At 38.3% G+C, this 20,808-nt stretch overlaps 1 protein-coding gene across 8 annotated transcripts in view; it reads right to left on the bottom strand.

The window, feature by feature from the left end:
* The window catches only part of LOC121514996 (membrane-associated guanylate kinase, WW and PDZ domain-containing protein 2-like), a 102,399-nt gene that overhangs the window by 23,492 nt on the left and 58,099 nt on the right, over positions 1-20,808 (bottom strand). For all 8 annotated transcript variants that reach the window (XM_041795516.1, XM_041795518.1, XM_041795519.1 and 5 more), the window contains exons 4-9: positions 18,602-18,826; positions 17,126-17,354; positions 16,449-16,528; positions 4,566-4,623; positions 2,150-2,271; positions 802-984 (exon numbers count right to left, since the gene is read on the bottom strand). In XM_041795516.1, coding sequence (XP_041651450.1) covers positions 802-984; positions 2,150-2,271; positions 4,566-4,623; positions 16,449-16,528; positions 17,126-17,354; positions 18,602-18,826 — 897 coding nt within the window. The remainder of the gene's footprint in view (positions 1-801; positions 985-2,149; positions 2,272-4,565; positions 4,624-16,448; positions 16,529-17,125; positions 17,355-18,601; positions 18,827-20,808) is intronic.

Below are 20,808 nucleotides of genomic sequence, written 5' to 3'. Positions count from 1 at the left end.
CCAACCACACTGGTTATGTCTTTTTAATGTTGTGATAGCTCAAGTTTTAGCAAACAATATTTAGAGACTTAAAACTGTGTTTTACAAGAAATTACTTTGTTAAATAATGTACCCTTAAAAAATCCACTGACCTCAAAAACTAGGAAAAATTACATCAGGACTATGACTCACCATAATAGAATATCCTGTTTCTGTGCAATAAACACAAACTTGAACTATTTATCTACTAACATCAACTGAGCTTGACTTGTATTTATGAAAGACTTGAAACTTTCAGCATCCAAAGGGCAAAAACAGAATAAAGGCAACACAAATGGACTGTATTTATCAAAAAAGCGTGGGCCCTTTGGGCCCTGTCATGAGGCAGACAGTGTGTAAATACTCCAAATTCTAACAAATAAGAAGATCCCTTTTTACATTGCAAAGTCAATACATTTCTACTATATACTGTAGGTGATCTCTGCAAGCTTGCTGGGCAGAGGCACGAAGTCAAACTTCTAATTAAAAAATTACAATGCAAAACAATTTACAAATCCTACTGCTTAACTGAGTTTTTCATTTTTAAAAATATCCAGAAAAACTAAACAGGCAGATAAAAAAATCTGCTTGAGTAAGATTGAAACTCTGCCATTAAAAGGTCTTTGCCCGTTCACTGCTTTGGTTTGAAATCATGGCACACAACAGTAAGTGCCTGAACAGTCAGGATCAGCTTTTAATAAATATAGCATTACTTCACTGCATATTTGGAGTTAATTAATTTCTTAGCCTGATGATGAAAGTTATGATGGCATACATGCTCACCTGTGTCCATCTTTCCATCCTGAGCTGCTGGTCCTTCTGGTATTACACTCTTTACTTGCAGGAACTCATCCGGCTCATCCCCCCCTATGATCGTGAAGCCAAATCCCATGTTGCTCTTCTGCAGGGCTGTTGACAGGAAGGTGCCCTTCAACTGGGTTGGGTCCCTCGTAAACAACGGTTTTTCTGCAGGGAGAAGAAGTGGAAGTTGATGATTTAAAAATATTAACACTTAAAAACTAGTCATTTCAGTTTAACACATTTTGTGTAATATTGCAGTTTATTATGAACTTTCTACAATGAATGAATCATTTTACCCTCTTTCTAAATGGAAATGCATCAATAAAAGATAGATTAACCTTAATATGTGATGAGATGACTCATTGGAAATGCACAGTTTTCACTCGGATGAAGCAGTGCATTATGCACTGGTCTAGTTCGTCCTCATACGTGTTCCGAGATTAGCCCAATAGCTGCCTCAGGGCGAGAATGTTCTCTGTCCTCAGCACTGACAGTTATCTTAATACAACCCTGTGCATTATGACACTGTGCATCTGTCCTGTCAGACACTCATGAAACAACCCATATATTAGATAAAAGGAGAAAATAATGATGAAGTATGCATTGTTTAATGTAAAAGTCTGTACATCAGTAATAAATTGAAGTTTATCTACAGATCTGTCAGCATATGGGTGTAGTGCAGGGTACATGCAGGTATGCAGAGTATACCAACATTTAATTTAGTGTCACAGACTATACCCACTTCTAATCCCCTCTGACACTCGGCATTCAGTTGTAAATTTCATTGCTTTTTCTCAAGATTGGGAAGGCATGACCTGCCTTACTCTGCCTCTAACCCGCTAGTACTTGCTAATCACCTTAGTTTTCTGGATGGGTAACAATACCAGGGTCAAGCTATTCAGAAGCAGAATAGGGGAGGTCATGGTCTATGAAATATCTAGCAATGTGAATGGAGCTGGCAGTACTCTCTATCAACTTGCTTCCCTCATCTTCATATTTTCATATTGACCGTTTCTACATGAAGACAAGCAGTAGAATGAGTGTCAGTGTGCAATTGCAAAAGATCATTTCTTAGGTGAACTAAATATGTCAGAGCAATCTATCACAAAGACCATTTATCCTTTGCTGGATGGGCCGCTAAATAAATGTGGGGCATACATTAAGACCCACTTCTCCAGGCACCACTAAACCACTGGGCTTTAAGAGTCCTTGATACGCAGCAGATCAAGGCCACATGCTGCCTTGCACTCCTTGCATTTCTCTGTTTGTTAAAGCCTTTGAGTCTCATATGTCTTTATTTAAGTACTGCACATGCTGTCCATTTGTGTACCTCTGTATATTGTAGGCAGTGGTAGAGCAGAGAGTCCCTGGCTCTGCATCTGCCTCTGCTGCTCCAGGCGTCTCTTGGCTTCAAGGACCGGGTTTTCAAACTGAGTTCTTCGATTGATGTGACTGAAAAAAACATTCATTACAAGTTATGGAAAAGGCGTAACGAAGAAAGGTGGATTCACAAAGAATGGGTTACAGCTATAGATAGAACTAGAAACGCATATCATCTTCCTCTGGTCTGTCTTCAGACTGAGTCAATGTGCTGTATTTGACTATCCAAATATAAGCTGCTTTAATCTTGTAGTTTTCATTTAATTGAGCATACTGTTGTGTCATAATTATTCTTTTTTTAGCTCTCCTTCTACATACAGGTGCATCTCAAAATAAGAATATCCAGTAGATGTTCATTTTTCCTGTGATTTACTTCAGAAAGTAAAATTTCCATATATTCTAGATTTATCTCATGCAAAGTGAAACATTTCAAGACTCTTGTTTTAATATTGATGATTACTGCTCAAAATCTCAAAATATTAAAAATATTGTGGAAAGTCCAAGGTTTTCTGAGGACTCACTCTGGTTCAGTACACACAACCACAATCATGGAGAAGACTTCTGACTTAGCAGATGTTGAAAGGACAATCACTGACACCCTCCACAAGGACGAGAAAGGGCAGGCTGTTCTCATAGTGCTGTATCAAAGCATATTCATGGAAAGTTGACTGGAAGGAAATGGTGTGGTAAGGAAAGGGGCACAAGCACCAGGGAGGAGCGAATCCTTCAGAGGATTGTCAAACAGAGCAGATTCAAGGACTTAAGGGAGCTTTACAAGGACTGGACTTAGGCTGGAGTCAGTGTATCAAGAACTACTACACACAGACCAGTCTAGGAAATGGGCTACATGTGTCATAATCCTAGTGTCAAGCCACTTCTGAACCACAGACAACATAATAAGCTTCTCACTTGGGCTGAGAAGAAAAAGTGGCCTAAGTCTTTTTTTTTTCAGATTTAAGTGAATTTTGAATTTCATTTAAAATCAAGGTCCCAGAGTCTGGGTCAGAATCCGAGGTGCTTGAAGTCCAGTGTTTTCAGTTTCTACAATCAGCGATGGTTTGGGGTGTCATGTCACCTGCGCTGATGGTCTACTGTGCTTTATCAAGCCCAGCATCAACGCTGTCAGCCATCTACCAGGAGGTTTCAGAGCACTTCATGCTCCTATCTGCTGAGAAGCTTTTTGGAGATACTGGTTTCCTTTTCCAGCAGAACTTGGCATCTGCTCACAGTGAAGCAAAAACTACCAGAAACTGTTTTTCTGACCGTGGTATAACTGTGTTTGATTGGCCAGCCAAATGGCCTGACTTGAACCCCATAGAGAATCTCTGAGGGGTTGTCAAGAGGAAGATGAGAGACACCAGACTCAACAACACAGATGAGCTTAAGTCTGCTATCAGAGCAACCTGGGCTTCATAACACCACAGCAGTGCCACGGACTGATTGCTTCAATGCCAAATCCCATAGATGCAGTATCTGTGCAAAAGGAGCTCCAACCAATTACTGAGTGCATAAATGAGCATAATTTTCAATAACATTTCTGTATTATTGTTTTTTTGGGGGGACTGGTGTTTTGTGGTATTCTAATACTGTGAAATATTTTACTTTGTATTTGATGTGAATATATGGACATTTCACGTCTTGAATACAGGGAAAAAAGAACTTTTTCATGATATTCAAATTCTTTGAGATGCACCTGTATTTATAACTATAAGAAGCCGCTATGCCATGTTTAAGGAGACAAGTCAACACAAACTTATAGTGACCTGAAAAAACATTTAAGTAAAGAATTAAGACCAATGTCTGAGCAAAGACCCAAATATTTTTCAAGAAATTGCAAAATAAAGTAGAGAAAAATAAAAATAAATAAAAGCAGTGTGTGTTATTGCAGGATAATAAAATGTTTTATAAGCATAACATCTCAGTAAGCTGAGTAAAATAATGTTGCTCTGTCCTGGTTCACAGTTTAGACTGCCAGTTAAATGCAGCTTTATTATGTTTTAATATTTCATTAGTTCAGTCTGTCTTAGATTCACCTAAATTGTAATGAGCAGTTTATTTTTCACCTCAGCTTAATGTTGTTTCAAACTGAACAGAACCTCAATACAGACAGCATGACTTTATTTAGTAGTTTAAAGTAATAGTTGGAATTATTTTGAGCAGGTGAACAGTTTTAATTGGTAGTAATCTCTGAAAGCTCAACACAGATTAGCAATTTAACTTTTATTGTTGAATGAGCAGTAACGCACAGGAAGGAAATGAAAATTGAGCCACAAATTATTGAAAATGGGTACTCGAAAACAACAGAAATGCATTTCTTTGGTTTACAACAGAGCAGTTGAGTTAACCAAGTCAGCAGGGAGACTTACTCTACATAGTAGCTGCCGTAGACGGGGTCATCTATCTTCTCCCAGCCATAGGGCAGCTCTGAGAGGAAGAGAAAACAGACGAGGGAAATGAAGTCAGTTTATTCTGAGAGCAGAAGAGGAAAAGTACGCTCTAAATTGAACCACTGAAGGGAAACAACATGAATCTCAGAGCTCACAGGGATGTGCTCCCAAAGTGCTCTTTTAATAGACAGACAACGCTTCGATCTGCAGCTACGGCTTCTTCATGAAGACACAAATCACAACAAAGACATCAATACAAATCAGTGTGAAAGAAAAGAACATTTAGATCATCCAAGACATCTCATCTGGCCTTCTAATTCTTTCTTTTTCTAAATGTGCAGAAATTCTTCATGGCCTACCTCTGCCTGACAACACGTCTTTGTGCTTGTCTTTAAAACCATCACCCACACTAGTTTTAGCCCAGGCCTCCATAGTTGTTGTGGTATTTTCTCCCCTCTACTGTCCTCTGGTCCCTTCATCCATCTCATTGCTGATTTAGCTCCTCTTCTCCATCCTAAAAGAACTGGGTCAGGGTGCTGCTAAATTTCCTGTACTTTATGTCCAGTTCCTCTGCTTTACATCTCCTGTCTACTGAAACTGCACACATATACTTGCTTCTATAATATATGGTGTGCTTTAATGAGATCCTGTTTATGTAAAATTCAGGATGTTTTCAGCTTTGACATAATGCTTTCACTAAGGCATAAAGACAACAACAAGGGAACTGACCTTGCACTATAAGGCTCAGCTAACATTCAAAAATATACACACACCCACAGCAACAGCCATCTGCACAAGCTGTTCCCCTCCCACTCAGACATATTCTAGAAATACAGCGATTCTGATTAGCATTCATCAGCCGGTGTTCTTGAAAGGTTGATCGTCCTCCATAGTAATAATTTATCCTCATGTCGTCTATTAAAGACTTTAATTCATGAATTTCATGACTAGATCTGTAGGTGGGAACCGTCCATGGGGAAATAAGGCAGACCTGACAAAGGTAAAGGAGTACTAGTGTCATACAGATAAAAAAGATGATGCACTTACACTGTGGCACCCTGAGATTTACAGCAACAACACACACATGCATGTAAATGTAAACACAAAGATAATACAAAAGCAATAACTCTGGTGGCACAAATAGAGATCTATGTCTGGGGAATTTAGCCAGACAAAGAAGATGTAAAGTTAGAATAAGGGTGTGTTGATGGCAGGGTCGTATGTAAAGGTGTGTAGTAACAGCAGATGTGTTGAAGAAGTTAAGGTGAAACACTGAAGTGAAACCTCTAGCTCCAACAGATCAAAAGAAATAATAATCAAAAGGAAAAAATGCAAGGTAGTTTATGTAATATAAAAAAAAACCTTGGTCAGTTTTATGTCATGGTAATCTTTTTCCCCAAACAGCCTTAATGCAATTTCACATTTATGCATTTTAACTAACAGACTCTCTGGATAACCCCAGGATTTCAACTGAAATACTCTGAGCAAAAGTTCACTGTTGTAAATTAAATGTATTAATAGCTTGCATTACATTTCTTTTTAGCCAGTTACCTGAACAGATTAGAGTTATTATCAATAAAGTGCTAATGTTATTACGTCTCCATGCCAGGATTTAAAAAATAATGGATTGTTTGCAGTCATGTGATCTCAAATGTCCGTCAGGGTTCAGGATGTGGGGGACAGCCATTAGGAATGAACACAGAGGGGTGTTTGTACTGAACAGCTCTAATAGACCTCTACACTACAGTCATCCTCAGAAAGTTTTTACATACACTGGATATGATTCCTAAACTTTACAAAACAGTGGTTTCTACCACAGTTTGACCTGGTGTGGTGGTGATCAGTAACACAAATTACTCAGTCCTGCAGACCTCCTAGCGTCTAGCGTCATCTAGACAGATAAAGGGAAACAAGAGTGTTGAGCTGAGGCTAGCTGAGCTCCTTTAACATATAAAGAATCCTCTTTTTGTCATAAACATGCTTTTAAATAAAACAGTGATGTGCTATCTACCAAATAGACCTTTGGGGCAAGCACATGAGTGATGATGTGCTGTCACAAATGAGCCTGTGCTACTAAACGGCTGTTGTTATTTAATCCACATTGAAAAGTCAGACTATGACCAAATGAAGAAATTTTGGGAATCAAACAACCAGCTCCTCGGAGCAGAACCAAATGATCAGGATCTCTGAAAAGAGACAGATTTCCAGTTGCAACAAGCAAGGCTGAATGTTTGTGAGATGGGCATCAGGTGAGGAAAGACACATAAAATTTGAGTTTAATGTAAGAACTAGGGCTGAAGGATTTGCAAAAATAATTGAATTGTGATTTTTTTCCCCCAAATATTGCAATTGTGATTTAATATGCTGTTATTCTTGGGTTAATCATATGTATTTTTCCACAAATTCAGCAATAAATAATTCTAGAAATAAGACCATATGTAAGACCATGTTCAAAACAATTATTTCCATAGTAGCATGAATCTGAAGATGGGGGTGCAACAAGCTTTAAGCTATAAAGGAGGCAGCTGGGATGGAGGAGGAGAGGCTGGCTACCAGCTCATCACAGCAGAGGTATGACTTTCATGAAGTAATGCTAGGCTTCATTAGCTTTGGATAGAATGAACTAACTATATTTGCTTGTAGTGCAAATGTGATGTCATTTGCTTTGTTTGAGGGATTATCATTTTTTATGTCACTCATTTTGATGAAGAAAAACATACATAAAACACAAAAAAGAGGATTTTCTGAAACATATAAAAAAATGACCCTTGAATGTTTAACATAATGTGTATAAAATCCCTGCCGCTGCAAAAAATTGATTATTACACTAGTATTTTGACACATTTCAAGTTAGAGAAATATTGCAACTTCTGCTATTTGACAATTGCAGTAGGCCATATTGCGATTTAATCTAATTTGCGATTAATTGCCCAGCCCTAGTAAGAACTCCTGACAAAACTGTACTGAACCAAACCAAAACCACTTTGTGGAAATGAGTGTTGTGTAACACTGCTTGTCCAGGCTTTTAAAATTTCTGTCTGCTGCCATTTCTCTGTGACTTTTTTCAAACTTTCTTCTCCTTTTTTGTCTGAATAGTATTTCACTTCTTTCAGGACACAAAGTATAGAAGCATATAGTAGCAGAAGAATAAATAATGTTTATATTTGCATAATTTGAACACTTGTAATATTCCTAAAAAGCTCAAAACATGGCCTTTCTGGTTGTGTTTCTCTATGTAGAAATGACTATCTGCCCCTCAATGGGTATTCTCTGCTGCTGTGTGACATCATCTGCAAAGAACCAGTATTGTTTAAGAATCTGTACTGAAACTGTTAATGTGTAAATGCAGTCTTTAGATTTATATTTTCATCAGTTTTACTCTAGTCTTTTTTAACCTGTAGTCAAAACTTTGATTTTCTTTTATCTAATTTAATTGGCAAAACTGTAAATTAAGAGAAATGTAAAACACACATAGATTTCTCTACCAATACTTTAATTAATTTAAAGTATAATAATGAAAATACTGGCATGTTAAATAAAATACTTTCATGTGTTCAGTAGTACTTTTACAGCAGCGAAAGAATTATTAGTTATCAATTTTGATCCCCTCATTAATACTTCTTAAGAATCTTGTTGATAATATCAACATTCTTTTTTAACAGAACTTTTTTATCTGTTTCATATTGCTGGAAATTAAACAAGTATTTTCTTCAAAAAACTGAATTTATCAATGCTTTGTTGCCAAAACCGAAATTTTTCTTTTCCTGAAATAACATTTGAACACATTATAATGGTATTTTATTTATCTTCACCTAGTACTAATGTAACATATTGCCTCCTTTAATTTTGCTGGTTTCAACATGGATTTCAACACTGGATTAATATCTTTACATACAGGACTGTTTTTGTCAGGTTTCGCAATTATTAAGACAGCAGTAATACACCAATGCACATGAACAGAGATAAAGAAAACAATCAGTGGGGTATGCTTCAGTTGAAATAACAATCATACAGTCCCTAACGAGTCCATCAAAGTCCAAAGTTAAATACCGGACTTTAAACACACTTTGGGTGTCTTTACCACAGCTGCTTTGAGTGAGAATGATGAAGACTGTCCTGCAGCTACAGTGGATATCATGAGTCTGAATTCTAATACCGGTAGCAGGCAGAGCTGAGTATCTTTTAAAGTTAGTACAGCATTTTGGTCAAATTTCATGCAAAGCCTACTCCTTGCATACATAGAAGAGTAACAGATCTAACCTACCTAACAGCTCATGCTTTCTGTGTCACACTGCATTAATAAGGAATGCGCACACAACCGACACACACACTCCTCTTACTGTCTCATCCCTGCTTGTGTTTTGACAGAGTTCAAACACAATGCAGAAATATCATGGATTTTGAATATCCAACAGGCCAGCACTAACATTTTAGTCTCTTTTTTTATCTCCTTGATGAAATAGAAGCTTTTTTGTCAGAATTTGTATTATCAAAGATTCATTTAAGCAAGTCTTAGTCTACTCTTCCTCATGGAAAAAAAAATATTTGATAAAAATTTTCCCATCAAATTTTAGTAGATGAAATTAACACTGAACTGAACTCAAGCAGCATCTAAGCCAACATAAACAGGATCATTTTAAGACTACTTTAAATAGCAGAACACTAATTCTTCTAATACTACTCCAATTATTATGTGTGGATAGGTATCTGGTTTTATAAAACCATATTTTTAAAAAACTGAAAAAAGCCAAATGTTTCCAGATTTATACAAAAGGACTTCTAATAAAATGATACACATGAAAAACATGGTTCCTTACTTTCTTCAAAATGTAAAGAACAAAAAATTAGAAAAGATATTTGAGAATCAGTCACTGATGCATCATCATACAAACACGACTCCTCAGCTTGTTTACTGTTACAATGATTATGTCTGCATGACACTGATAGTACAGCATCGTCACCTTTCACTGTAATACAATTGTGACCAGATTTGTGCTCTTGATATAGATAATCCGAGTGTGAATGCGTGAGTCTGTGTGTGTCCTGTCTGTTGAGCATGCTGACTTTGCAGCACAAGGTGAGAAGGGTGCACACTGCAATTATCTCAGCTCTGCTTTACCGTCTGCTTTCACCGCCAGCACTGCAGCGCCATTACCTCACGCGACCCTGCTGCGCCTCGCGGCAGAAAGTCAGATGGATTCACACTTGAAACCACCTTAAATTCCCTCCCACCCCGTCCATGAGCCACCTTAAATGTCGGCCTAACTCATCCACTAGACGCTTGCCCTCCCCCTAAAGTGAAAGGGAGACAGTTTCCATGGAAACCACCAGTGGAAGTCTTTTTTTCTCGCCTGAGCTGAGGGCTCTTTCTTGTCTGTATTTTTTGCTGCTGAAATACAGAAAGAGTTTATTTGTGTGTGTTGACTCACATGACTTGTGTGTGTATAGACTCTCACGAGTCTATATTTGTGCATGTGTAATATATCAGACAACAAAGCAAACACCTCCTTATGTGTCTGTGTGTAGGATGAGCACACACGAGCTTGCTTTTGTTAGGGTGCTTCTTTATGTGATTATTTATTGTGTCTTGCTTGACATGAGTCTAATTGTGATTCCTCTGCATTAGATGACTCATTTTTCCTCTAACACAAAGTCTTTCTGACCAACAGGCAGCAAACAACAGAGACGGTTACCTCATCTGACCCACAAGGGGAAAAAGACTGTTTACCTTGGACTTGAGACTGTGCTCATATAAAGAAAGACAACAATCCTGCAACCCTGGTACAAAAAAACAGACATGTATTTTTTGTAGGGTATCAACTGATTATTATTCTGTCCTTCAATAAACTGAGCAACCATTTGATGAATAAACAAGCAAAAAATGAAACAGCCAGTCTTAGATGTCATGTTCCAATACTTTTGGTGGGACATTTTAACGAGTAATTAAACCCCAGAGTTTCAGCTTATCTATTTATTTATTTTCATCTGAGATATACAATTTGTTGTGACATTGATGCATCTTTCACAGGGAAAGAGAAAAATGAAGAATATGCTAGTCAGGAAACCTGAAGGGCTTACAATTAAACCTCATCATATTATAAATATAGTTTGTAACAAAGAAAACAATCAAGAAGACATTAAAAGACTTTCAGCTAAGGTGCATCTACCTTGTAATAAAAATGCCTTTAGAACTTTCTGGAATGACACACTGTTCCCCCATTCCTGCTGTCCCTAATCAGCCACAAAATCTTTCAGTCCATGCTGGTTCTCAGATTTGATTATTAGCCATTATTTCAGAACCATTGAGCTACCTCAGTGTGAAAAAATAATATTACATAAAAAATTTTCAGCCTGCAAACCTCCAAAATAACAACGCCAGAGACTAGGGACCCCCTTAGTTTTTGAAAAGCACTTTTTAAATAAAATGTATTACTATTATTATTAGTTGCACACAGCCATGCACATTTAAGAATTGCCAAGAATTAAAATATACAATTTTAAATAATTAAAACTGTTCTTATATTTAGGAAGGCATCCTAAATGCCCTCTCTTTGTCTCTCAGCCCCTTGGGGGGTCCTGACTCCTGCTTTGTAAACCACTGATGTGTAAGACACAAGTTCATATGCCAACGTTGTTTTAAGAACAACAAGGTCTGATTGGTGGAGCCAAGAATTTCAGTTGTCAGCTGCTTCATAAGAAGGTAATAGTTGTGGGCAATTACTAATTACTGTTGAGCTCTGTGATGGTGACATAAGTCACTCAGCATCAGATCAGCCAGTAAAAATTTCAAAAAGAAAATCAGCTGCAGCAGACAGTTTCAACCCGTACAGGGCAATTACTATGAACATTTTTAACAGAAAAGTTAAATCTAAATATACGTCAAGATTTTGACCCCAACTGACTACTAAATCCTCAAATACATAGTCTTCACAATTCATATGCTCACAATGATAACACTTCTTTTCCATTGTATGATCTTGACCATTGTTGCCTTCTTGGCTAAGTGTGTAATAGTACTACTAATACATATCAGGTTTATTTAGTATTAGTGTTTTAAGTTTAATATTTTGTGTATATCTGTACTGAGAACTTACAATAAAAAGAAAATGGAACAGAAAAAAGACAAAAGGGTCATGGGGGTAAAGGGTGTGAAAAACGGAGGCAGAGAAACGGTCGCAGTTCAGACATGAACGGGTGTAATAACAGTGATGTAACTCAGAGGCAACATTTTAGCACAAGTCCATCACATCTGACAGAGAGGGAACATGATTAACTCTTGTCATATTCACATCTCTCTATCATCATCACACCATCATCATCACATCCTCTAACTCCATGATTTGTCTTTTTTCTTTTCCTCATCTTTCTCATCTTTCTCTGTTATTGTCTCTGGTGGTTACAGATGGCTTTTACCACAAATATCAACCTCAGTGAGAAGTCCTGCCTCTAATATTCCAACAGCACATGGTATCATTTCAATCTGTTATTGGGACAGAGCGTGTATCAAACCAGTACTTGATATGATTTGAAGCTTGCCCCACTTTTTTTGCCACTTCAGAGTAAAAGATGAGATTTCTGCTTGTGTAATACAACAAAACAATCGCCTGACAAAAAGACTGCAAGCAAACCAGATCTGTGGTGATGAGTCTTTGAACTCTGAGAGTGAGGCTCAGCATATAGATACAACGTTCACAACAGAGAACGCCTCCCCTCAAATTCACCTAAAACACAGCATGGGAGCGAAGAGGAAAGGAATAGTAAATGAGGATGTAAAATGCAGAAGAGAGAGTAGCAGAGTGATGATGAGATGGAAGCAAAGAAAAGGAATAAGGTTAAGGACGATGGAAAAAAAAGCACTTATGAAAAATGTCTGAATGTTTCTCTTTCGTGTCTGAGGCTGTGGGGCTGTGGGACATCCTTTGGAAGAATGGGCTTTAAAAAACAGCACTATCTCTGCTCCTCCCTCCCAACAATGACTATCTATTTATTCTCCATGCACAATCTGGCATCACTGCTTCAATCAATAACTATTTTTAAAAACTGCACGTAAAGGCCATGTTTCAAGTTTTTTAAAAAGTTTGTTGATGTTTGGACTCAACAATCCAACGAATAAACTCATCGCAACAAGATTGGTCCTGTTGTTGCAATGCAAACTCTCTAACCATGGAAACAACTAATCACAAGCAATATGACTGAGTGTGAAGCATCTCTGATTCCAGCTGGAAGTTAGTCTCAGTGGAGAAAGCTATTTGTGTAGCTATAAGGGGGCTGCTCCCTTCACTGATTCGTCAGTGGAGAGTTGTTGGCAGAGTCACAGGCTGAGTACAGTGCATGAAAGCTACCTGTTGAATATTGAAAGGAGTCATGTTGTGTGGCTTGTTCAGAGCCACTTTGTTTGTCTCTCACTGACAGAGGCAGGGATGTGTACAAACACCTGACTGTTTTGGCACACAAACAGAAACGGCAGCCAGCAGACTGTGGTAATGCATTTGCAGTATTTGACAAAAAAGGATTATTGTATGTACAGGATTTGAATTGCACATACAGCTTTTAGGTAAAGAGAAAATGGAAACACAAGGAAGTTGAAACAAATCAGAAAACAGAGCAGCTCAGAACATATAAAAGAGCTATGGGAGATGAGGGTGATCAATAAAGAAAACAATAAGAAGGTGATAAATATGAGAAGCAGACTGCTGGGTTATATCCTCCTGTCATCCATGTGGCTGCTGAGCTGATTATACTAAAAAAAAATCCTGGCAACCACAGCTTTTCAGGAAGGTATTAATTCAAAGGTGCAGTGAAAGGATGTGATGTGTCATCCAGGACTTTCACAAACGTACTGCTAACAGTCTTTGATTTAAAATCCTTTGCCAGCGGTGATCACTTCAGCATTAAGTTCTTTTTTTACCCCTGCTTCACAAATGACAGAAACAGACAGAGCAGAGCAGAAAGCAACACAGATCATCTTTACAGAGTAAATAAACAGCAGAGGACTGGATAAAATAAAGACAGAGGAAAGAAAACGGGCAGGAGATGGATAATTTGCCTCTTTGCCTAATCTAGGTACTTTCTGTTTCTCTGGTGGCACAGACCTAAACCACAATAAAGAAATTTTCAGTTTTCTCACTTTTATCACTTCCATAGGAAAGTAAGACTAGGCTAGACGAAGGCCTGATCTTTCAAAGTGCTCCCTATCTCAGTTGGACAAATTAACATAATCTTACAAAATACTATGCATGCCAGCAAACTGTAGCATTCCCTGGTAAATAAGCTAGTAATGTTGATCAAAACTACTCAGTTTCAGTTTAAACTCATGCTACAGCAAGCGCATTGGTGTTCGCATGCATCAGCATTGGCTTAATATCTTAAGTGGTTTAGCATTAGCCACTCTAGCATAAGGTTTATCTCGGTACAGTCACTGTGAAGCTGTTTGGCAGATAGCTGTGTTTACTCTGGATCAAATTAAAAGAAGACATTTATAGTTTGCCTTGCTGTTTTCTGAATGAACTTGGTTATAATTGAACATAGTTTATTTGCAGAGAACAACATCAAGGTTTAATTTGCACTAAATGTGCATGCAATGGTCTTCTTTCAGGTCATTTCTTTCCCTTTTCCTCTGCTCACCTGCCAAAACAATCAAGTTTGAATGCGGGAGAAACAAACTAGCAGGAGGGCCCTGACTTAAGCTAATCTTTGACTTTGTGAATCACAGCATTTTACAGTTAATTTTATATCAGTTTGTGCACGGATCTTCTGTGTCGTAACCAAACTTACACAATTCAAATTGTTTACATGTACAACCAAGAACCCTGTTGGTCATGAGGGTAAGTCGTTATGCCAGCTCTTATGTCTGGTATGGTTTTAAAAGTTAAAAACAAAGAAACTCAGAAATAAAAGAGACTGAAAAAGAAGTGAAGTCACTGCATTAAAACACAAAATAAGTCATCACAGAGTGCACACTTGACAGAAACTTGGCGTCGGAACATCACTGGCATAAGGGAATTTGATTTTTGCCAAGACGAAGCTGAAGTGCGTCGGCCATGGCTGTGAGAAGGGTTTGTGAACTGACAACATTGGTGTGTATGTGTGGAGAGTGAGAATCAGTTTGTGCAGAGCTGAGCAATGTTATTAGAATTCCTGTCACAGTTTGGCCCTTTACTGGGCGAAGGAAGAGGGGGAGAGATGTGGGATGAAGGTGGGAGAGAAAGGGGAGCGGAGAGAAATTGAAGAGCGGGAGATTGAAAGGGGATCGAGTGGGAGACGTGATGTGAAGGAATGCAGGGTGGGAACGGAGAAAGGAGAAAATTGAAGTGCAGGAGGACTGAGGAGAGGTATAAAACGTACTGATTCAGACCCTGCTAAGTTGAATCTCATCACAAACTGATTCACTGACCACAGCCTGTGACAGCTGAAGTGAGATCTACTGATTGTTTCTATATGTGATCACAGAGAGTCACCACTAAAACTCACTTTCATTTGCATGACTGACACCAACACTGATCTGGTTTACTCTATTGGTTTTTAAAGTTTCATCTTGTCTATTTTTCAATAAAACCTTGCACAAGAAGCATGGTAGAATTTTTTTCTAATGTCAAAGCAGACCCAGAAAAGTAAGGTAATTGAAACTAAAGGAAGAACTTTTTTGCATGCCAGTGGCTTGATATTTCAATATTGTCCATAAACTCTAAAAAAATTAATTTAAAAATGGTTCACTTTGTCCCTCCAACACTTTTAAACCACTGGAACAAGAATAACCCAACATGAGGGACACAAAATGGTTGGGGCGCAACAGACAGAATATTTTTAATAAATCCCCATACAAAAAAACTACAAGTCTACTTACATTTCTCTCCCCGCCCAGCACAGCTTAGCCTCTTGTTGCAAAGGAATCATTGTGTTCTTTATGATAAATAAAATATCAGCTATCAGATATTGGTCAAAATCTAATATCATATTCTAATGTAATTAAAGTACTGACAGTGAATTAATATAAATGTTTTACATCTAGTTTAATTTTACTACTTGGCTTATTTAAGTGCTTCAAAGAAAATAAATGTTTTGACTAAAATTAATGACTAAAATGTAAGGATTTTATTTACTAAAAATGGACTAAATTGTTTTTTGGGGGTAGTTTTGTCAACTAAAACAAGACTTAATCTTTCAAGTGAAAAAGACTAAAATGTGACTAAAACAAAAGGCAATTTAATCTTAAGATGAAGAAAGAATTAAAAACAGTAGAGAGATATTAGTAGGGATGTTAAGTGTTAAAACAGAGATATTTCCATAGTCAGACCTAATCTGACTGTTTTTGTATATTTGGTGACACACTGGAGACAAATATTCAGTTTGAGAATATGGGAACACAAATTAATCAACAAAAAATTCAAAATGTTATGAGGACAGAGCAAAAAAGAAAAAAATCCAAAATGTAGGTTGTCAACTTTTGCTTAATAAGGTTGGGAATAAAGTTTTAAAAAATCTTTTAATGACTGACTACAAGAAAAATAATTGAAATTACTGAAATCATTCCTGTTTTTTTTTCCCAAGATAATATCCTGATAGTGATGACTTTGCGATAAAACATCCTTCAAACACGGTGAATTTCTTGCATGTGAGATCCTCTCCAGAAACCTGCTGCGAACAATGAGACCAGAAGACAACTGACAAACATCCAAAACAATAATGTTTATGTTGTTTCCTCAAGGAGAGAAAACACACCGGAATATCGAACCAGAAAAAAAAACATCACAGGTCCACAAACAGCAGGAGGTGCAGAGGTGACACACACACGATGAAAGATGAACACTAACTAACATTTGCAAAACTACGGAGCACGCAGGTTACTGGACGGTTTTAACTCACCATCTTCGCTGCATTCTTCCGGCGGTTTTGCTTTTTTTGCGAGCCGAGGATCCAGCCATGATGTAGTTTTGGTGTTGTGGCTGGAGAAGGAGAGAGAGATGTGTAGATGAGGGCAAGAAGGAGAGGAGAGGGCAAACAGAGGTCGGAGAAAGACTGACAGAGTGGATAATAGAAAGAGAAGAGTGAAAAGCAACACCACTGACATGTACTGCAGAGAGCCTGTGTACTTCTGTGGGTTTGTTAGTCTGCGGATGTGCAGGAGTAAAGAGAGACGAGGGGATTTCTAAGGTAAACTAAATGGCCGTTTATCCTCTAATGAGTCTTCAGACATTAATTAGTGAGGGTGAGACGATGGGGCAAAAGTATTCATGGGTCTGACTGAGTGTGTTTTCTGTGTGTGTGTCTAAACTGAAGCAGTAAGTTACATCAATTATTCAAACAGAGGCGGGTGTACTAAAGTTTACACACTCAGCCATACATAAAACATGTTTTTTAAGAAGTATCTTGAGAGGTGGCTCAGGAAGTTTATTTCTTATTAATTTAAATTATCTCTAAACATTTTAGCTTGAAGTTTCAGCTACATACATTAAAGAGCACATGATACTTAAATTAAAATCATATCTTTGTATTTAAAAAAAAAAATCTAAGAATGCATTCAAACAGGATCTTTGTCTTACTCTATGAAGTAGACCTCCCCTTTCTCTGTGTAGGCCATCTCCCAGTTATCAGGGAGAGGACCCAGCTCCTCTTCATTTGCGTCTGGGACTTTGACAGGGGATTCAGAGGGGGATTTTGGGGCCTCTTCTCCTTCTGTTGGGGGCTCAGTGGAGGGTGGGGGTTGAATGGAGGCATCAACAGTAACCTCCCCAGAGGCATCTGTGCTCTTGTCCTCATGTTCACTGGACTCTGTGGAGAAAACACACAAACAGTCATTCTCACATACACTCTGTGCACACATGCAGACCTGGATGCACACCACACACGCCATGCATGATGAGTCAGAGGCAAGCCGCTGCAGAGCCATGAACCCCCAGGAGAGAGAGAGGGACAGTGAGAGGGAAAGAGAGAGGGACAGAGAGAGAGAGATAGAGAAATGGGCTTCGAGGACATTAAAGATGAGGAGGAAACAACATGCAGATGTCAGAAAAGGAGAAACAGGGAAAGACAGAGACTTTAGGGGTCAGAGGCTGAGTCAGAAACACAAGAAAATTTTTGAAGACTGAAGAGAAAAGCTGGTGACATCTATTCAGGGTACAGAGCAAGTAATGGGGGCTAGAAGTATCACATTAATTCCTTTTAATGTGAGGAGAAGAAACAGAGAACTGCCCAAACAAGGAATTAATAACATAAAAAGCACAAAAATGCTTGATTAAGATATTCGCCTTTCTCATACGGAAATATTAAGATCGAAGAACTAATCAAATCATTGTTTGTACACAGTGCTTGCTGCTGCTTTGTTATTCTTTGCATGGTCTCAGCATAAACTGACAGATATTTATAGTTTTAATGAGATGGCTACAGCATTGTGATTATACAATCTTGGGATTTCTCTACTGTACTGTAGTTTTTCTGTTACAATCTTAGTAAGAAGTCTGTAGGTAAAAGAAGCAGAAAAATGGTGTGTTTTTACAGACTTCAAAGAGAAAGAGGGAGAAGGGGAAGGGGAATAACAGCTGAGATGAAGGAAAAGTAAGAGGGGTCAGAAGAAAGAGGATAGTAGAAAGGAGGAAGAGAGAGGAGGGAGTAAGGGTATAAATAGAAACAAGGACAAAGGCCAGTGGCAGGAGAGCAACGACAGCAGAAGAGATGGAGGAATGAGAGGACAGAGAGAAAGGAGCCAAAGCCAAAATGAGACTGGACAGTAATAATACAGCAGACGTTCAGGTGCCCTTCTTCGTCAGGTTTCATAAGGATATGGAGAATGTATGCAGTTTACACTCATGCAAGAAAGACTCATGTTGTTAATATCTGTGATGAAAGTTTAAAGTACAGTTTGTTGAAAACAAAAACTTTGATGACTTCAGCCAGATTTACTACAATCTAAATAAAATATAATAACATTGTGTGAATCTCATTTCAAACATAAGTACTTTAATATCTTGTCGAAAAGTAATATGACAGCAAAGTAATGTTTTCCTCTCATTTTACTGTACCTGGTGTGATGGCCACTCCGTTGCCGTTGACAACAGGGCTCTCTTCTTCCTCCTCCTCTGGAGGCTCCAGGCTGGCACGCTGCTCCATGTTGCTGACTGACTGATTTCTCTTCCTCTTGCCCTGGGCGCTGGGCCGGGCTCCAGGCAGCAGGGCCTCACTTACATTCAGAGGAGGTGCTGCCGGGGACGGCTCCGCTGGAGGTTTTGGTGTGCCGTAGAAGTTGTCTGATGAGGAACAGAGACATTTTGATTAGAGCCTTTGACAAAAAGGGAGATCTTCTCAGGTGATAAAGGAGATCAAGTAGAGGGAAGAGTCAAGATTTCAGCTTCGGAGGAATCACGTCAAAAATATAAGACTTATCTTTCTGAAAAGACAAACTAATTAACCTGATAGCTGTCAGCAATACAACTTTACAACTTCACAACTTTGGAGGTGTACTGATAATTAATCAATTGGTTTGACAAAAAAAAAAAAAGAAGAAGAAGAAGCTTGTGAATATCACCTACATTTAATGCTTTGTAGCATTTTATGGACCCAAAACTAATATCAGTAAACTACAAAAATAATAAAATAAAATAGAAATCACTGATTATTGAAATGACCGAATTCCCGGTTGAAGCCCAAATCTGAATACAGGGCAGCAAATATACACTATATGGAAAATCTGCCCCCTTACCATCACACTAACAGGGACTGTGATGATATTGCATTTAAATACATGAACTGTAAGGTGGAGTTGATCCCCCTTTGGCAGATATAGTAGCCTACACTCTTCTTAGATGACTTTTCAAGATTTTGTGTTTTTTGTTTGGAATTTGTCCCCATTCATTCTGTAGAGCAGTTATGAGTTCAGGCACTGATGTTACACAAGAAGGCCTGGCTCACAATCTCCATCCCAGTTCATCCCAAAGGTGCTTGATGGGGTTGAGGTCAGAGCTCTGTGAAGGCACTCAAGTTCTCCCACACCAAACTCATCAAACCATGTCTTTATGCTTGCTTTGTGCACTGAGGCACAGTCATGTTGAAATAGGAAAGGACCTTCCCCAAACTGTTGCTTTGAAGTTGTAAGCATAGCATTGTCCAAAATGTCTTGGTATGGTGAATTGACGTCATTTACCTTCACTGGAGATAAGAGGCATGGCCTAGACCCTGCAAACAACCCTTAACCATTATCCCTCTTCCACTAAACTTCATAGCTGTCAATGCTGCTGGAAAGTAACATTCTCCTGGCATCCTCCAAACCCAGACAAGCTCATCTGACAACTCAACAGAGGAGTTTGATTTGAACACGTTTCCACTGCCCCACAGATCAGTGCCAGTGTGCTTTACACCACTCCATCCAGCACTTGGCAATGGACTTGGTGATATGAGGCTTGCATGCAGCTGCTTGGACATGGAAACACATTCCATGAAGCTCCCGCAAACCAGTTTTTGTGTTTACATTACTGCCAATGGTTTGAACTCTTCAGCGATGGAATCAGCAGTTGTTGACCCTGCGCTGGAATTGTTTGCTTTGTGGCTGAGTTGCTGTTGCTCCTAAACACTTCACCTGTCCAATAATATTCCTTAAAGTTGTCTGGAAAATATCCAGCAGGGATGAAATTTCACAAACCGTCTCACTGCAAGGATGGCATCTGTCACAGTACCACGTATGAAGTCACTGAGCTCTTCAGATCGACCCAATTGGTAACAAAATTATTTGAAAATGGAGAATGCATGGACAGGTGATAGATTTTAAACACATAGATACTTTTGTTCATATATTGTATTTGTGTTTTAGCCTGGAAAATAATCATAAATAAATCAGGTCAACTTTTATGCATCTGATTTGCTTAATGGAAAAATTAGTGTTAGCAGGGACCAATAATAGAAATCCATGTTTTTACATTGTCTTATTAATCAAAGAAAAGCTTGTCTATTTCCACACTCCAAATGAAGAAATACAAAAAACAAATGGTTTAGAAGTGATTAGGAGAAAAACACCCAAACCCCAGCATGTAGTTAAATCAATTGTTATACTGGTAAAATTACACATGCTTACATCTACCTAATTAGCTCTTCAACAGCAGAAAATACAACTGTGCCCAGCTATATAATACAGCTCTTAAATATATCCCCAAGGTCAGGCTGTTTCTTTTGTTCAATTTAGATGTTATTGTTTCCTTCAATAACAGGAATATTATTTCACACTTCTGGAGGAGCCACT

The sequence above is a fragment of the Cheilinus undulatus genome, linkage group 9, assembly GCF_018320785.1.
Source record: "Cheilinus undulatus linkage group 9, ASM1832078v1, whole genome shotgun sequence".
Taxonomy (NCBI): domain Eukaryota; kingdom Metazoa; phylum Chordata; class Actinopteri; order Labriformes; family Labridae; genus Cheilinus; species Cheilinus undulatus.
The sequence above is the reverse complement of the archived record's forward strand: the minus strand, read 5'-3'. Positions and strand labels throughout refer to the sequence as shown.